The sequence below is a fragment of the Haliotis rufescens genome, unplaced genomic scaffold (genome assembly GCF_023055435.1).
Source record: "Haliotis rufescens isolate VD_foot unplaced genomic scaffold, xgHalRufe1.0.p SCAF_8, whole genome shotgun sequence".
Taxonomy (NCBI): domain Eukaryota; kingdom Metazoa; phylum Mollusca; class Gastropoda; order Lepetellida; family Haliotidae; genus Haliotis; species Haliotis rufescens.
The window spans coordinates 38661957-38678139 of NW_025964372.1; the positions used below are offsets into that span (position 1 = coordinate 38661957).

Below are 16183 nucleotides of genomic sequence, written 5' to 3' on the forward strand. Positions count from 1 at the left end.
TTTAAGTGGAGCTCAAAGGGATTACGAAGGAATGGCTAATAAATAAATTATCACACTCGCATGTGAGGGATGCTTCGTTCACGTTACAAAATATCCATAGAAACATGGAGGTCACGAATCGGTACATTTGTAACTCCTAGAGGACAACGACAAGTAGAGACAGTTCTCTCCTGCACCTCGACGGCGGAGTGGACAACAGGAACCTACATGTCCTACGGTCTGATGTTGTGTACAACACTACTTCTCACGAGCTAGTATTTGGGATCTACTACAGCATCGGCGATGCAATCGGCATTACCTACCCTCATACCATCATCATCGTTGTTCTCAGAAGGTGAGATTTGTGAACATGTCTACAAACAATCGACATTGTTTACATACCGAAATCTGAACAATACCTTGGAATTTAGGCGACAGCCATTTGTGACACTTATCTATCTCTCCGGAGATATTGAACTTAATCCTGGACTTAAAGGAGATAACTTTGATGAGCTAAAGTGTGCAATAATTGAACAGATAAAGGAATCGGAAGCTAGATTAACTCAAAATATTGAATCTGTTAAAGCTGAAATCCAGACAATCAAGAACGATGTTCGTGAACTTCGAGACGAGGTGAACAGCAACAAAGAAGAACAGGCAATCTAAAGGCTTGATATTGATGCTGTTTCCGATAGAATAGATGCTATTGATGGTTATGGCGATGGTGTTAACAGTTTGGAGGAAAGAGTTGAAAGTCAAGAACGACATAGTAGAAGAAACAATTTAATTCTTTATGATGTTCCTGAAGGAGATAGTGAGTCCTATGATGCATGCAGGGGATATTATTAACAGAGATAGAAAAATAAAGAAAACAAACTTCCCCAGCTAGTGTCAAGAGATGTTGAACGTGCACATAGACTATCTATAAGGGAAGATAACCAACCACGCCCACTCATAGTGAAAATGACTCATTGGATGGGCATGATGCAAGGGGTGAGCATGAGAGGTACTAGTATACTGAGAGAGATGGGATTCGGGGTTGCTAGTGACCTAACGTACGAGGGGCGTTCAATAAGTTTTGCAACTTTAATATAAGACCAAGTCGCAGAATATCTTTTGCACTTTTACTTTTCAATATTATCCCCATTTACCTCAATACACTTATTCCATTTGTCCTTCAAGCTTTTAATACCACTTTTATTGAAATCCGGGGGCTAAGTCACGGGGGGCTAAGTCTGGGCTGTACAGTTAAATCACCCACCCTACAGCCCAGACTTAGCCCCCAGTGACTATTTCCTGTTCCGGCAAATGAAATCTGCCCTAGGATGACGAGGACCTAGAGGCTGCCACAGAGGCGTTGTTAGAGGGCCAATCTACGGATTTCTATAAAAGTGGTATTAAAAGGCTGAAGGACAAATGGAATAAGTGTATTGAGGTAAATGGGGATAATATTGAAAAGTAAAAGTGCAAAAGATATTCTGCGACTTGGTTTTATATTGATGTTGCAAGACTTATTGAACTCCCCTAGTATAACCAACGACGTGAACGTAACAGATTACGCGCTGAAAATCCTAATAAAAGGTTTTTCTTCAAAGGAGGAAAAATTGCCCAGGACATAAAACGTGACGCAGAGAGAAGAAATGGTCCTGCACAGACTCAGGATAGTGATGTTAGACCAAAATATGGTGGAACCAGGAACAACGGTAATCGGAGGCAGGGTGAAGAAAACAGAATTGACTTTCGGCCTCGATCACTCCGCCCCAGCACGAGAAAGAAGACAAACAATAGAAAGGGGGTGGCCCGGGCCAAAATGATTGGAGGCTGTGTCAAACAGGTTCACCTACAATTCCCCCTTTGTTGATTGGGTCCATAAAATTTAATTTCTGGAACGTGTCTGGACTAAAATCCAAAGTAGACGATTGTGAATATATTACCTTTGTTAACTTATTCGATATTATCGGGCTAACTGAAACATGGTTGAAGGAGACAGATTTGGGTGGTTTATTCAGTGGTTTTACTATACACACAAAGGTTGGTGAGCGGATATCTACCCGGGGACGACACTCAGGTGGTTCAGTAACAGTATTAATCAGAAACAGTTTAGCACTTGTGAAGCGGACCAAAGTGTGTGGGAGTGGTATACTTATTTTACTAGATAAAGAAATATGTGGTCTAAAGAAAGACGTATTATATGCATGTGTATATATTCACCAATAACCTGTTACGTCAATGCAAAAAAGGCATCTCATTATTACAAGACGATCTGTTGCATATGCTTTCTAATTGTGACAATGTGTATGTTATCATCGGAGGTGATTTCAACTCTAGGACTGGCACACTACCTGATTTTGTTGAACACGATATTCTTGAATACATGGAGGGTAATGATTTATAACGGGTTGGAGTTTCTGTTGGATAGTTTTAACATGAAACGATTTTCGGTAGATTCAACTATAAACAGGTTTGGTAAATGCTTGTTAGATATGTGCAGTATTCTAAACATCCATATTATGAATGGAAGATGTGGATCAGACGCGGGTGTAGGGGATTTCACTTTTATAGGAAATCAAGGTGCGAGCGTGGTTGATTAAATAATATGTTCATCTGAGTTGTTTAATATATGCAGTAGATTTGACATACGCTCACGTCCTGAGTCATCACATCTTCCACTCACAATGGATTTACGTACGTTTCATAAAAACTGAACAGATTAAAAGTGATCAAATTATTAATGAATCTTTCAGATTTACATGGGTCCACGATAGAGCTGAGAACTTTAGATATAATTTGACATCAGATGAAGTATCTTATTTACTTGAAAGGGCAGTAAATACAGCATTCGTTAGCATCGATGCTAGTGTAAAATATATCACTGAAGCCTTATAAATGGCTGCATCAGATATGAAGAGAAAAGTTTGCATTAAGAAACCGCATCGTCAGTGGTATGAAAGTTGTTGTGAGTTATTTAAAAAAGAAAGATGTAGATGTTGAAATATATTTCGAAGGAAAAAAGATTTGGTTTCATTGGACAATTACCAACGCATCCGGAATCAGTATAACGAAAGATGTAGAAAAAAGAAAGCTGAATATTATGAAATGAAACAGGAACTTCTTGAGAAAAAACATTCATAATTTTAAAAAAGTATTTTGGTCAACTCTTAAAAAGCTAGGGACAACTCCACACAGTCATAATAATATTAGTATCGAAAATTGGTATGATCACTTTAAAAAAGTACTCACGAGACTCCGATGACGAGTGATGAAATAAGAGAAAACATTTCTCATCTTAAAAATGGTAAATCAGCTGGATATGACAAACTTATATCAGAGTTTTTTAAACATTCTATAGATATCCTTGTACCATATCTAGAGTTGATTTTTAATATTATGCTGGAAACATCATATTTTCCTGAAGACTGGGCACTTGATATAATCGTCCCTCTCCATAAACAGGGTTCAGTGAATGATACAAATAACTATCGAGGCATTGTGTTATCCAGCATTTTTAGCAAAGTGTTCATATATATTCTAGGGCTGATACTTACGAAAAGATTAGTGAGTCTCAGTCTGGTTTCAGGCAAGGATACTCGACAAATGATAATATATTTAGGTTGCAAACAACAATACAGAAGTACCAGTAGATTTCTCTAAAGTTTTTTATTCTGTTAGCAGAAATAAATTATGGTCACTTTTCAAAGCACATGGTCTCAGCATTAGAATTGGAAAGTTAATGTGCTGCATGTATCCAAATGTGAAGGTTTGTGTGCGAAATAACGGTACTGTGTCTTACACATTTGAAAACAAAATTGGCGTTAAGCAAGGGTGCATTTTACGTCCGTTTTTGTTCTCTTTCTTTTTCAATGAATTAGCTCAACAAATTCAGCAGAACTGTTCTGATGACATCCTACTTCACCCGGAAACTATTATTAGTTATTTTTTTCTTTTGTTTGCCGATGATATAGTAATGTTTCCAAGCACAGTACCTGGACTACAAAAGCAAATTAATCAGCTGGAATGTTATTGCAAAGCAAAGAATGGAATTTATCTGTCAACAAGAATAAAACAAAAGTTATTGTTTTTAAAAATGGTGGTACACTAGCCAGAAGGGAGAAATAGTTTTATCAAGGACATTCATTAGATGTTGTATCGTCCTATAAGTTCTTAGGTGTATATTTTACAAATAGATTGTCATGGAAGATGCATGCTAACCAGGCTGCTGTACAAGCTAAGAAGATCCTAATTGGAATTCTTCAACATATGAAAGTTCTTGGAAATATAACCTATAATACATTCTTTAAGATTTTCGATACAAAAATAAGCCCAATTTTGTTATATGGAGCAGAAGTTTGGGGATTAGAAATGATTGATGTTATAGAAAAAGTACATTTATATGCATGCAAAAGAGTCCTTGAAGTGAAACCTAGTACGTCTGATCTAATGGTCTATGGAGAATGTGGAAGATACCCATTAACTATGTTTGCAAAGTTAAAGAAGATAAAATACTTGATTAAATTAGTTAAAATGCCTGCAAAAAGATATCTAAAGAATTGTTATAACGTGTTATTACTCTATGATCAACAAGGACAGGCTAACTGGGCATCTTCTGTTAAGCATCAACTTTATTCATATGGTTACGGTAATATATGGACAGAACAGGATACGTATATACCAAATCATTTCAAAGATGCTTTCACTCAGACACTGAAAGATATGTACATTCAAAATTGGCATTTTTCCTGATCAGTATCAAAGAAACTATCAAGTTATTCCCTCTTTAAAAACAGCTTCCGTGGAGAGCAACAATACGTATTAGATTAAAAACATTTCGAATTGCACTTGCAAGATTCAGATGCGGTTCACACGAACTCTTTATAGAGACGGAAAGATATATGGGGATCGTGAGAGAACACAGAATTTGTCAGTTTTGTGATTTAAACACTAGAAAATGAATACCATTTCTTACTTCTTTGTCCCTTGTATGCTGAACTCAGAAAACAGTTTATTGATAAATATTATATCCGTTATCCAAGTCTACAGAAATGTGTTACATTAATGTCAAGTAAGAATTTAGCAATAACGAAAAAGCTGTCAATGTACATATTGCATGCTATGAAGCTAAGAAGTTCCAAATGTGTTACCTTTTAAATGTATATGCACCCATTACTATGTAACATGTACTATAGGCCTGTGGTCTCTCAGTATCATGAATAAACACATATACGTGAGGGATGCTGTTTTTACGAAACTGGTGATAATAATTCGTGTATTTCCCTCGTTCTCGCTCGGGAAATACAATATTGTTTCTTTGTTTGTTGTTTAACGACACACAATATTCTAGCCAAATGACAAGAATTCTGACAGTCATAACGTTTAATCTGTATGACACACATGCTCGTGTAATTATATATATTGTTAATGAGCGAGGTGATTAAAAATATGTGTATAATAATAGTTTCACCTGCTTCTCATCATTTTTGACATTATCCAAATACCATCGTGACGTGATTTATGACCACAATAGTAATGACGTCATAGCAAATAATTTTTGACGTCATATTGACTCTGTTAGCACTGCAAGACGTTTTCAGTATAGAAAACTATCCATGTGCTACATCTGATTGATAAAGTGTGGATAATAACAGGGAGTATTATATATATGTGTGTTTCTACTGATTTAGAAAACAGGCGATGCTCAGGAAATAGAACTGCAGATACTCGTTTTGTGAAAATGGTTCCACTCATATACCATTCTGTTTCGACTTGTTATTCTCTGGTTTTGACCTTTTATACATGACACCTTTTCATAGCCGATTAAACAAAACACATTGATATCTCATTGACCTGGAGGATTTTTAATCTTTCCGTTTTACATGTTTCTGTACAAACGAGTATAAAGTATTTCAAATCATTTGCAATATGTTTTTGTTATTTGTTAATAGTTGCGATATTAGAGTATTTTGGTTTGATTGATTTATTGACTTCCGGATTTCTGTATTAGGTTGGATTTTGTTTCCCTAAAATTCTGAGGAATAAGTACAAGTACTTTTTGAGCCAAATTGAACTTGAATATATTATTCGGTTGGTCAGACTTGTTGACTGTGTTGATAACATGTCATCGTATCCCGATTTCGTGGATCGATATTTATGATTTTAATCACTGGATTGTCTGGCCCGGGATCATGTAGCTGGAATATTGCTGAGTGCGGCCTTAAACAAAATAATCCTGAATTAATTGAATTAATGAATTAAGGATTATCAATCATCGGAATTAACATGGGATTATTTATCGTATCGCTGGAAATGCGTTGTCGTTGAAGTTGTAAGCAGTAGTGTATTTGTCAATGAAATTCATCTATTTCAGTTTTGCAAAATGGAAACAGATCACAGCACCAAAGTACATGGACATTGTGAAGATATTCATCAACTGGCAGTGAGTTCACAATGACATACGGAGCTTCTCTTTCCGACGTTAGGCGATGCTACTTTGCAATGCATAATTCCAACTTCTTCATTCACAGAAAATAAGTAAAACAATAAAATCATTAAGATGTTATTATAAAACTTACTAATGTTGTTTTCCATGGCCAATAGCGGAATATGAAATACCTGAAGAAATGTCTGTAGCATGTCATGTGCCTCTTCCATTCCGTACCATGTCATGTCACGACTTTATCATGTTATGTTCTCTTCTCCTCCATTCGTACCCTCTCCTCTGTACCACCTCATGTCCTCTTCTCCTTCGTTATGTATATTGTCATGACTGTACGCCATTCCGTGACATGTCTTGTCATCTTCGCCGCCTCTGTGTACCATGTCCTCTCTCACGTCATGTCCTCTTCCATTCTCTACCATGTCATGACTTCTCATCTATTGTTTACAACTTCAAGACCTCTTCTCCATTGTATAAAATGTCATGTCCCCTCCTCGTCTCCTCCAGTCTCTATGACGTAATATCCGCGTCTCCTCAAGTCTCTACCATGTCATATCCTCGTCTCCTCAAGACTCTATCACGTAATTTCCTCGTCTCCTCCAGTCTCTATCACGTAATATCCGCGTCTCCTCAAGTCTCTACCATGTCATATCCTCGTCTCCTCCAGTCTCTATCACGTCATATCCTCGTCACCTCCAGTCTCTATCGCGTCATATCCTAGTCTCCTCCAGTCTCTTCCATGTCATGTCTTCGTTTCCTCCAGTCTCTATCACGTCATATCCCCGTCTCCTCCAGTCTCTATCACGTCATATCCTCGTCTCCTCCAGTCGCTACCACGTCATTCCTCTTTTCCTCCAGTCTCTACCACGTCATATACCCGTCTCCTCCAGTCTCTATCACGTCATATCCTCGTCTCCTCCAGTCTTCACCACGTCATATCCTCGTCTCCTCAAGACTCTACCACGTCATATCCTCGTCTCCTCCAGTCTTTACCACGTCATATCCTCGTCTCCATCCAGTCTTTACCACGTCATATCCTCGTCTCATCCAGTCTCTACCACGTCATATCCTCGTCTTCTCGAGTCTCTACCACGTCATATCCTCGTCTCCTCCAGTCTCTACCACGTCATATCCTCGTCTCCTCCAGTCTCTACCACGTCATGTCCTCGTCTCCTCCAGTCGCTACCACGTCATAACCTCGTCTCCTCCAGTCGCTACCACGTCCTTCCTCTTCTTCTCCAGTCTCTACCACGTCATATCCTCGTCTCCTCCAGTTTCTAACACGTCACACCATGGTTAATTACATTAACATTGCAGCACTGCCATGCGACACCTTCGTGTATTCCGTTTCATGAGAACAAGTGCACTTTCTGCTGTGATACAGATGAAGAGGTGCACAAGACACTCCAGCAACCAAGTTAGTGCTTGGCATCATAATTAGACGTTAAAACTAACGTTTATCTCTGGAATTGTGTGTTCCAGCTTTGACATTCGACACATACAGAATCCTTCACACATGGACTTTCTTTGGTATCTGACATAACGACAATGACTGTGGTAGTTTATTTATTACCGACGTTAAATTTACATTTAAGTGTAAAGCAACAATAACTGTCGTTCGTTACAGACCCCTGACCGAAAAGGGCATGTATATTGATATATGCCCAAATATAGGCAATGATCCTGCTATTATGTGGGTAAACATGACAGCAGCAACGCTCAAGATCTTTATTTAAGTATTTTTGTCAACTGATAGTAGTTCAGTTCAGGCGCATAGCTAATACGCAGAACAACTGTAAAACATAAAAATAAGTGAAACAGTGCCTCATTCGGACCTACCGTGTGTCACTCGCACCGCCGGTGTAATCAACATAGCTCCCTTTACCGTTGTCAAGCAAGATGAGGATAAGGATAACTATGGAAACGTCGCTATTGCGGGATAATAAAGAAGTTGTTATCCATAAACCTTTCACAACTTTGTCATCCGTTAAGTTCTAAGAAACGCCTATCAACCAAGACGTTTACGCCCATTGTATATGTGTGGAATGACACGAAACGCAAAAACTCCCAAACCAGCCGTTTACGTTTGAGGTTACACACAACCAAATGTTTTTCCATAGACTTCTATAGTAACGTTATATTTTTTTTTAAATAACTAAGCATTCAACAGCTATTACCTGTACGTGTGTGCATAGTTTGGCCTTAAAGCAGCAATAAAAACAAAAAAATGACTAGCTTAGCCAGCTCCTTTTCCGAGTACAGGAAGCTAAACACACCACCCCCAGTTTCGCACCAAATGTCACCTACATGAAAATAGCTGTGGTAACATTCAGCATAAGTCATCATGTTGAAAAAGACAGTACTAAATAAAGAAAAACATGATCAGTTTTAATAACTGGATGGATGTACATTTAAAAGACATAACAATCTTACACAATATCCACCAATCACAGCCTGCAGATATCTCTCGATCTGCACTGAAGACTCCCTACGAAAACCGCACTGACCCAACTGGTTCTGATTTGGTGTAGTAGAACCTTGACCGACAGCAGGCCTTCCTCAACCATCTTGTGTTATCCACGAGGCGCAGTTGTTAAGCTTGTGTCGCTGCTAATGGTGGTCATACCTGGTGCTGACTTGTGAACTGACCATTGACCCCGCCCCACTTCAAGCCTGAGGTGACGTTGACTTTAACAAAGGACAGGTGTTGACACTCGTAATGACACCAGTTATTGTTCTCTTGCAAAATGGTAATTTGTTTACGTTTAGTTATTATTTCCCATGACAGTCGGTGATGCACAGAAACTTTTTTCCCGCTTGTATAGATGTCAAAGTGGTATTAAACATTTTTCTTTTCATTTCAGCGGAATCTCTGGCGTGTTACAATTGCCACCATTATGATGTTAACAGCATTGGCCATTCTTGTGAAGTTTTGCACTGTGGTGTTGGAGAAGTATGATATATCGATTCCTTTAGTTGTATTGCTAATGATTGTGAGTGTGGTTTTACGCCGCATTTACTGATATTCAAGAAATATCACGATGGAAAGCTCCAGAGAGAAGCTTCACAAATTGTACATATGTGGGCAATCGAACCCGGTCCTTCGGCGTGACGAGCGAAATGTTAAAGCATTTGGCCTCCTCACAATCCACATGGCCATTGGGGGACGGAAGTAATAGGACTCCAGTGGTATCTTCATAATTTACGATTTCGAATAAAACGAATAAAACCTATGAATGATGAAATCTCACTGCGAATCCCTCAAGCATCATGGGAAAAAACGATAAATTATCGAATGACCTGCCTGAAAACAGCCAAACATGAACTGGCAACATCCGAGCTTGTACACATCTTCAGTTAGACTGGCAACATCTGTATCATGATATAATCAATTGGCTAATTCACCCTGTTCTGTAAATATAATTACTTCTAGTTTTGCAAGATGGAAACAGACCACAACAGCAAAGTGACAGGAACGTGTGCAAAGATCAATGAAATGAGTGTGAGTATAAGAATTTAATTTACTCTTCTAGGCGTAAGATTACTTTGTTTGTGTAACACAACAGATGATGCTGGCTACAAGATCGTGTTCGGGAATGTAAGAACTTTTAACTCAAAGTGAGGTAACAGAGCCACTGACATAACAACTTATACCTGGGCTGGGCTGGGCTGGGCTGGGCTGGGATTGGATTGGATTGAATTGGGAATTGGATTGGATTGGATTGGATTGGTTGGATTGGATTGGATTGGATTGGATTGGATTGGATTGGATTGAATTGGATTGGATTGGATTGGATTGGATTGGTTGGATTGGATTGGATTGGATTGGATTGGATTGGCGTGGATTGGATTGGATTGGATTGGGGATTGGATTGGATTGGAATTGGATAGTTCTGTTCATTGAGCATCACTGACCTTCAGATGTATCTCCATCAGGCAACAACACCACATCGTTTGAAATTGGAAACATGTTTAGCACCTCCCCATCTTTGTCCATGCATCAAATATTTTCATGTTACATTGATCTCATTTTTATATGTGTATTTTACACCATCGATACCTTTCTTGTTGCTGCTTGTTCTAATCCGGGTTTTAGTGTTAGCCCACTGAGATACCAGTTTCACACTTAGAACCAACTCAGACGCAGTACTTACTCCGAGTTGGCCAGTATTTGTTTTAGCCCCTTAATGCCGAGCGCCGGGCAGGGTAACAGCAAGCACCATTTTAAAAAGTATTTTGGAATGACTCAACCAAGGAATCGAACTTACCTAAAAGAGTGTCTATACTATGTCAAGTTTATTTGCACTCACTGGCCATAATAGCATGAATTTACATTGCAGCACTGTCAAGAACACGTGACCTCTTCATGCATTCCGTTTTACCATGATAAATGCACATTCTGCTGTTCGACTGGAGAATGTATAAGCAATTCTCTCCAGGTGCCAGGTAAGATCTTAAACATCATTATGTTTACATCATGTAGAAACACAAAAGCGTTGGTAATGAATAAAGGGTAAATCCAGATAATTTGCATCTCTCAGTTATTCTGAAGTAAATCCATCAGCTAAGCGATAGACGTCGGAAGGACATGGTTGCTGAATGTGATAATGTCATAATATCCATAGTAGTTTTGTTCCTTTTTTTCGTTTTTATATACATATCTCAGGACGTAATGCATTTGAATGGTGATGGATACAATGACACTGAACGCTGTTGCAATTATATACATTTAAATATTTAAATGTATATCTATATATAAATGATTTGATTTGTTGGTTTGTTGTTTAACGCCGCACTCAACAATATTCCAGCTATATGACGGCGGTCTGTACATAATCGAGTCTGGACCAGACAATCAAGTGATTGACATCATAAACATCGATCCACGCAACTGGAATCGATGACATGCATCAACACAGTCAGCGAGCCTGACCACCCGATCCCGTTAGTCGTCTCTTACGACAAGCATATTCGCCTTTAAGGGCAATCATTGGTTGCTAAAGACCTATTCTACCCCGGATCTTCACGGGTCATATATTAATGAATTAATAAATTAAATAGACTAACTTAAGAGATGAATGGGTGCATCACTTAAACACCTGAAAGTTGCACAAACAAACAAAGGTGAGGTGAGGTGAATTGGGTTTATCGTCGAGTCCAAGATTATTGCACTTATATAGCGACGTGAACAAACAAAGGAATAATAAGCTTTCGGCTTTGCATATATACGTTTTGCTTGGAGGTCATGAGTTACCATCAGTTTATCATAGTGCAAATGCATTGAACCTTTAAGAGTCCTCATTATGTTGAAAATGTTATTGTTTATTCCTGTGTCATAACTATTTATGCTAAATGTATTATTTGTCATTTGCCTCCATAGAATAGGGGTTTTATACAACATTGTGTTACAATCTAAGAAGGTATCTTTATGATAAAACAGTTTTATTTAATTCCTCGAAAGGAGTGAATCAAGTTGAACAACACATATATTGTTCACTGTGCATGCCTCATTTATACCCGTTGCCCATAAACAGATCAACTTCGCGAAATGGACGATTAAGTCATATCGGTTCAAACATAACATTATTTATATGTCTAGGATTACCATTATGTTTTCCATCAAATCCATCGCATATCTTCTTCATTGATTTATGCTAGCTCCTAGTCTGAAGAGTTATTTTACATATCGGGTTTGTTTTTTCAAAAGATAGGTTTTAAATGGCTGGGTCTCATATTTGATGGTTTTGAGGCTTCACATCTTCCATCGAGAATCCCGGACGGGACGCAACCTAAAATGTACGAGAATCTGTACTTTACTTAGAAAGTATTATCCCAAATATAATATTAGTTACATTTGACCACTTTCTAAATGGCATTGTGTATTCATAGCTTTCGGCGTGGGAGCCGTACCAATGTACACGTGTCAGAGGGGTACACAAAGTACGTGATCTAGACTACCAGTTGTCAGACTTTCAATGTTTTGGGAAACCTCGTTGGCTGAGCGGGTTAGATCGCTGATTTTGTGTGCTGGCGATTAGGTGCCTCCCTCTGGCATTGTGGGTTCGAATCCCGGACGGGACTCAACACCTAAAGTAAGATAATCTGTACTTTACTGAGAAAGTGTTATCCCAAATATAACATTTATTGCTTTGCCATTCCCCTCAAATTAAAAAAAAAATCTATTTATTGATAAATTCCTGTTGTGGGTTGGGAAGAGAGGAGAATAAATGTGCTGGAGTAGATAATGACAGGTTTTTTTAACTGTACTCATACATATTAATGTTAATCTTTTCTTTCTTTAGCTCGCAAGTAGCATATTAATATTGTAATTTGTATAGTCTTTTCCTGGTATTTATTACCCAAAGGTCTTTCAGACGTGTGTTAAGTTTGATTCCTTATGCTTCAAACTCTTTAGAGTACCAGTCAAAGTGGAATACCTGACACAGTATTATATTATTTCCTGATATGCAACCAATTCAAATATCTTTTGTTGTATCAAAGTTCATGTTTCGTGATGAAAGTGTAGTGAAAGTAGCCTGAGAGGCAATACAGGTTCTAAGAATTTCTTCTCTACGACTTGCATGTCATCTGATTATTGTCCAAATTTATATTCTTCATTTGATTTTTTATCCAATTAATGTCTGTGGTGCATCCTTTCATAATCCCAAGTATTTCAGCCACAAGGATGAAAAGTCAGGGCGATATTGGACCACCTTGTATTAAGCCACTTTCGTTATAAAAGAAGATGACGATGACCATTTTGTATTACACAGAATTCATCTTATCATATGATTGTCTAAACCATATGTTACAAGTACACCCATTAGGTAATGTTTGGACACTACGTCAAACGCTTTTTTTAAAAGAATGGATAGGCAATAGCATGGTTTCTTGTGGTCTTTTCTTAAAACATGACATCGTACAGGCGTCTTATGTTATCACTGATGCATCTCCCTGGAATGTAACCAGTCTGGAGTGCGGCGTTAAACAACAAACAAAACAAAAAGCTTAGTACTTTATAAAGTTAGCGGAGTAGCGGAGTTGGCCGCCAATTCTTCAAAGTGTGCTTGTCTATGTTTGGTGTAGGGATACATGTGTTTACACACCTACTCATTGCTGCGGTTAATCATTTTATTATTTACAGCTTCTGTGATAAATCTGTAGACCCAAATTTCGAAATCTTTCTAAACGAATTTAAAGAACTCAATATGGAAGGATCAACACCCGGGCTTTCATTATCTTCCATGGTTTTTGTTGCTTCTAAGTATTTCTTCAAATTCCATTGTTTTGTCTAATTTATCAACGTGATTGTTTAAAAAAAAAGTTTTTCTGTATGTATAAACTTTATGTATTAATCGTTTACATGTTTTCCATTGTCCATAAGGGTGTAAAGAGTAAGAACTTACTGATATTGGCAAATGTGCATGTCAGCAATTCCAAATGCTGATTTGCCATTTAAAGCGATATGACGTCATAGTGCTTTGAGAAAAGCAAGATATGACGTCATTCATTGTTTATTTACGTCACATACGGATAATATTACGTCAACTGAAAAGTAGACTAACTTCGGTGAAGTGTCCCTGTGGGTTGACATTTCATCCGATTTCTTCATTTTTGTCTTGAAACTCAGAATGTGAATGAAAGCTATAGTCACTAGCTAAATGATTGGGGTTTACACCATCCAGACAGACGAAACCTAATTACTATGTTTTTACATAGATGTTTCTCTAAAATGGCATGGTTCAATCAGTTCTTGCTTCAAACTGTTAACATGCATATTCATATGATTGCCAATGAGAGTGAGCTATGAAGTCACCTAAGTAGTATTTCATCCACATTGTGACCTTATATAGATAATGAGGTATGCACACTCCCACTGAGAATAACGTTTTTCATTATTTTGACAACTATAGTTTACCAGAATTATAACATGATGTCAGTAATTTACTGTCAGTTTGTAAACACGCTGCATTCCTTTCCTGTAGCCATCCATCACGCTAAACCAACACCACTAACATCTACCACAACGTTGCCTACAGTGATCAAAGCAACTTCTGTGACCAACGTTCGGCCATGTAAGCTTCACCAGTACTACTTGAGGAACAACTTCTTCAATCTCTGTATATTTAAATAATGTCTACCGCGAACGCGACAGTACGATTATTGAATTATGAATTTATATTATGAAATATTTATACTCTACTGGCTCGAAGTCTTGCTAATCTACATCAAAGCTCCATGACTGGTAATACTATACACATTCGATGTCTTGCTGATCTAAATTGTGTTTGCCTTGTCCTACTATCACTTTGGACCAACAAACATTGATTTCGATTAAAACAAAGTACACAGTTTATATTTTCACCATAAAGCAAGTTGATTGAATTTACGTGTCTATTTATTTTGAGATTGAAATATTATTATGGGATCTGAAAAGAAATAGATTTCAATAAACGAGATGATTTTATTCACAGATGTCGAAATGTTACTCAATACATGTTTTATTTTGCATTTCAGCGGAATATTTGGAGTGTTACAATTGCCACTACTTTGACGTCAACAATATATACCATTCTTGTGAAATTTTGCACTGTGGTTTTGGAGAGGTATTATTCATAGCTGATATAAGTATATTGCAAATGAGTGAGTGAGTGTGGTCGAATTTAGCTCTATTTCTGTAATATCACGGCAGGAAATATACAAGAAGTAGGCTTCACAAATTGTACACATGTGGGAAATCGAACCGGGACCATCGGCGTGACGAGCGAAAAGTTAAAGCATTAGGCTACCACACCGCCCACATGACTAATGAGGGAAGGTAGTAATAGGACTCCAGTGGTTTCTTGATAATGTCATGATTTCGAAATGTGAACAAAACCCATTTATGATGTAATCTCACTGCGAATCTATCAAGCATCATGGAAAAAACGATATATCATATCAAATGACCTGCCTCAAAAAGTCAAACTTGTATCACCTACCGTTCAATTATTGAGTCATTACGAGGTCACATGAGGGTCTGCTGTTGAAAATGGATCGTTTAACGAGACACAGGGAAATGACGTAATTGCGGTTGTAGCATTGTTACTCGCAAACGCTGTGTGCATATTTTCTGAAACTTTAAGCAAACCTTTCTACCTCGTTGCGAACAGATCTCCAGTTACACTGACAAAATCTGAGCTTGTACACACATCATCAGTTACACTAGTTACAACTCTGTCATTGTATAATCATTCGGCTAATTCACCCTGTTCTGAAATTTCTGTAAATATAATTACTTCTAGTTTTGCAAGATGGAAACAGACCACAACAACAAAGTGACAGGAACGTGTTCAAAGGTCAATGAAATGAGAGTGAGTATAATTTTTTAAGTTACTCTTCTAGGCGTAAGTTAACTTTGTTTTAGTAACACAATAGATTATGCTTGTTACAGGCTCGTGTTGGCGAATATAGTAACTTAAAACTCGAAATGAGGTTACAGAGCTGCTGATATAACAACGTACAACAGATCTCATTTTGATATGTGTCTCTTACACCACCGATACTATCGAGTTGTTGCTTGTACCAATCCCATGTCGCATTTTCACATTGAGAACCAACTCAGACACAGTATACTGACTCTGAGTTATCCAATATTTGTTTAAGGCCCGTAATTCCAAACCTGCAGAGGAACAGCAAGTACCATCTTTTAAAGTAGTGTAGTATGACTCAACCAGGAAATCGAACTTACCTGGAAGAGTGTTTGTACCATGTCAAGTTCATTTGTATTCACTG

At 37.8% G+C, this 16183-nt stretch overlaps 1 protein-coding gene across 5 annotated transcripts in view; it reads left to right on the top strand.

Moving 5' to 3' along the window:
- The window catches only part of LOC124138448 (uncharacterized protein PB18E9.04c-like), a 49978-nt gene that overhangs the window by 2077 nt on the left and 31718 nt on the right, over positions 1-16183 (top strand). For 4 of the 5 annotated variants that reach the window (XM_048389410.1, XM_048389411.1, XM_048389412.1 and 1 more), the window contains exons 3-10: positions 6341-6409; positions 7727-7826; positions 9274-9362; positions 9843-9911; positions 10750-10855; positions 14395-14484; positions 14927-15015; positions 15694-15762. In XM_048389410.1, coding sequence (XP_048245367.1) covers positions 6341-6409; positions 7727-7826; positions 9274-9362; positions 9843-9911; positions 10750-10855; positions 14395-14484; positions 14927-15015; positions 15694-15762 — 681 coding nt within the window. The remainder of the gene's footprint in view (positions 1-6340; positions 6410-7726; positions 7827-9273; positions 9363-9842; positions 9912-10749; positions 10856-14394; positions 14485-14926; positions 15016-15693; positions 15763-16183) is intronic. The other variant, XM_048389414.1, reaches the window with a different exon arrangement.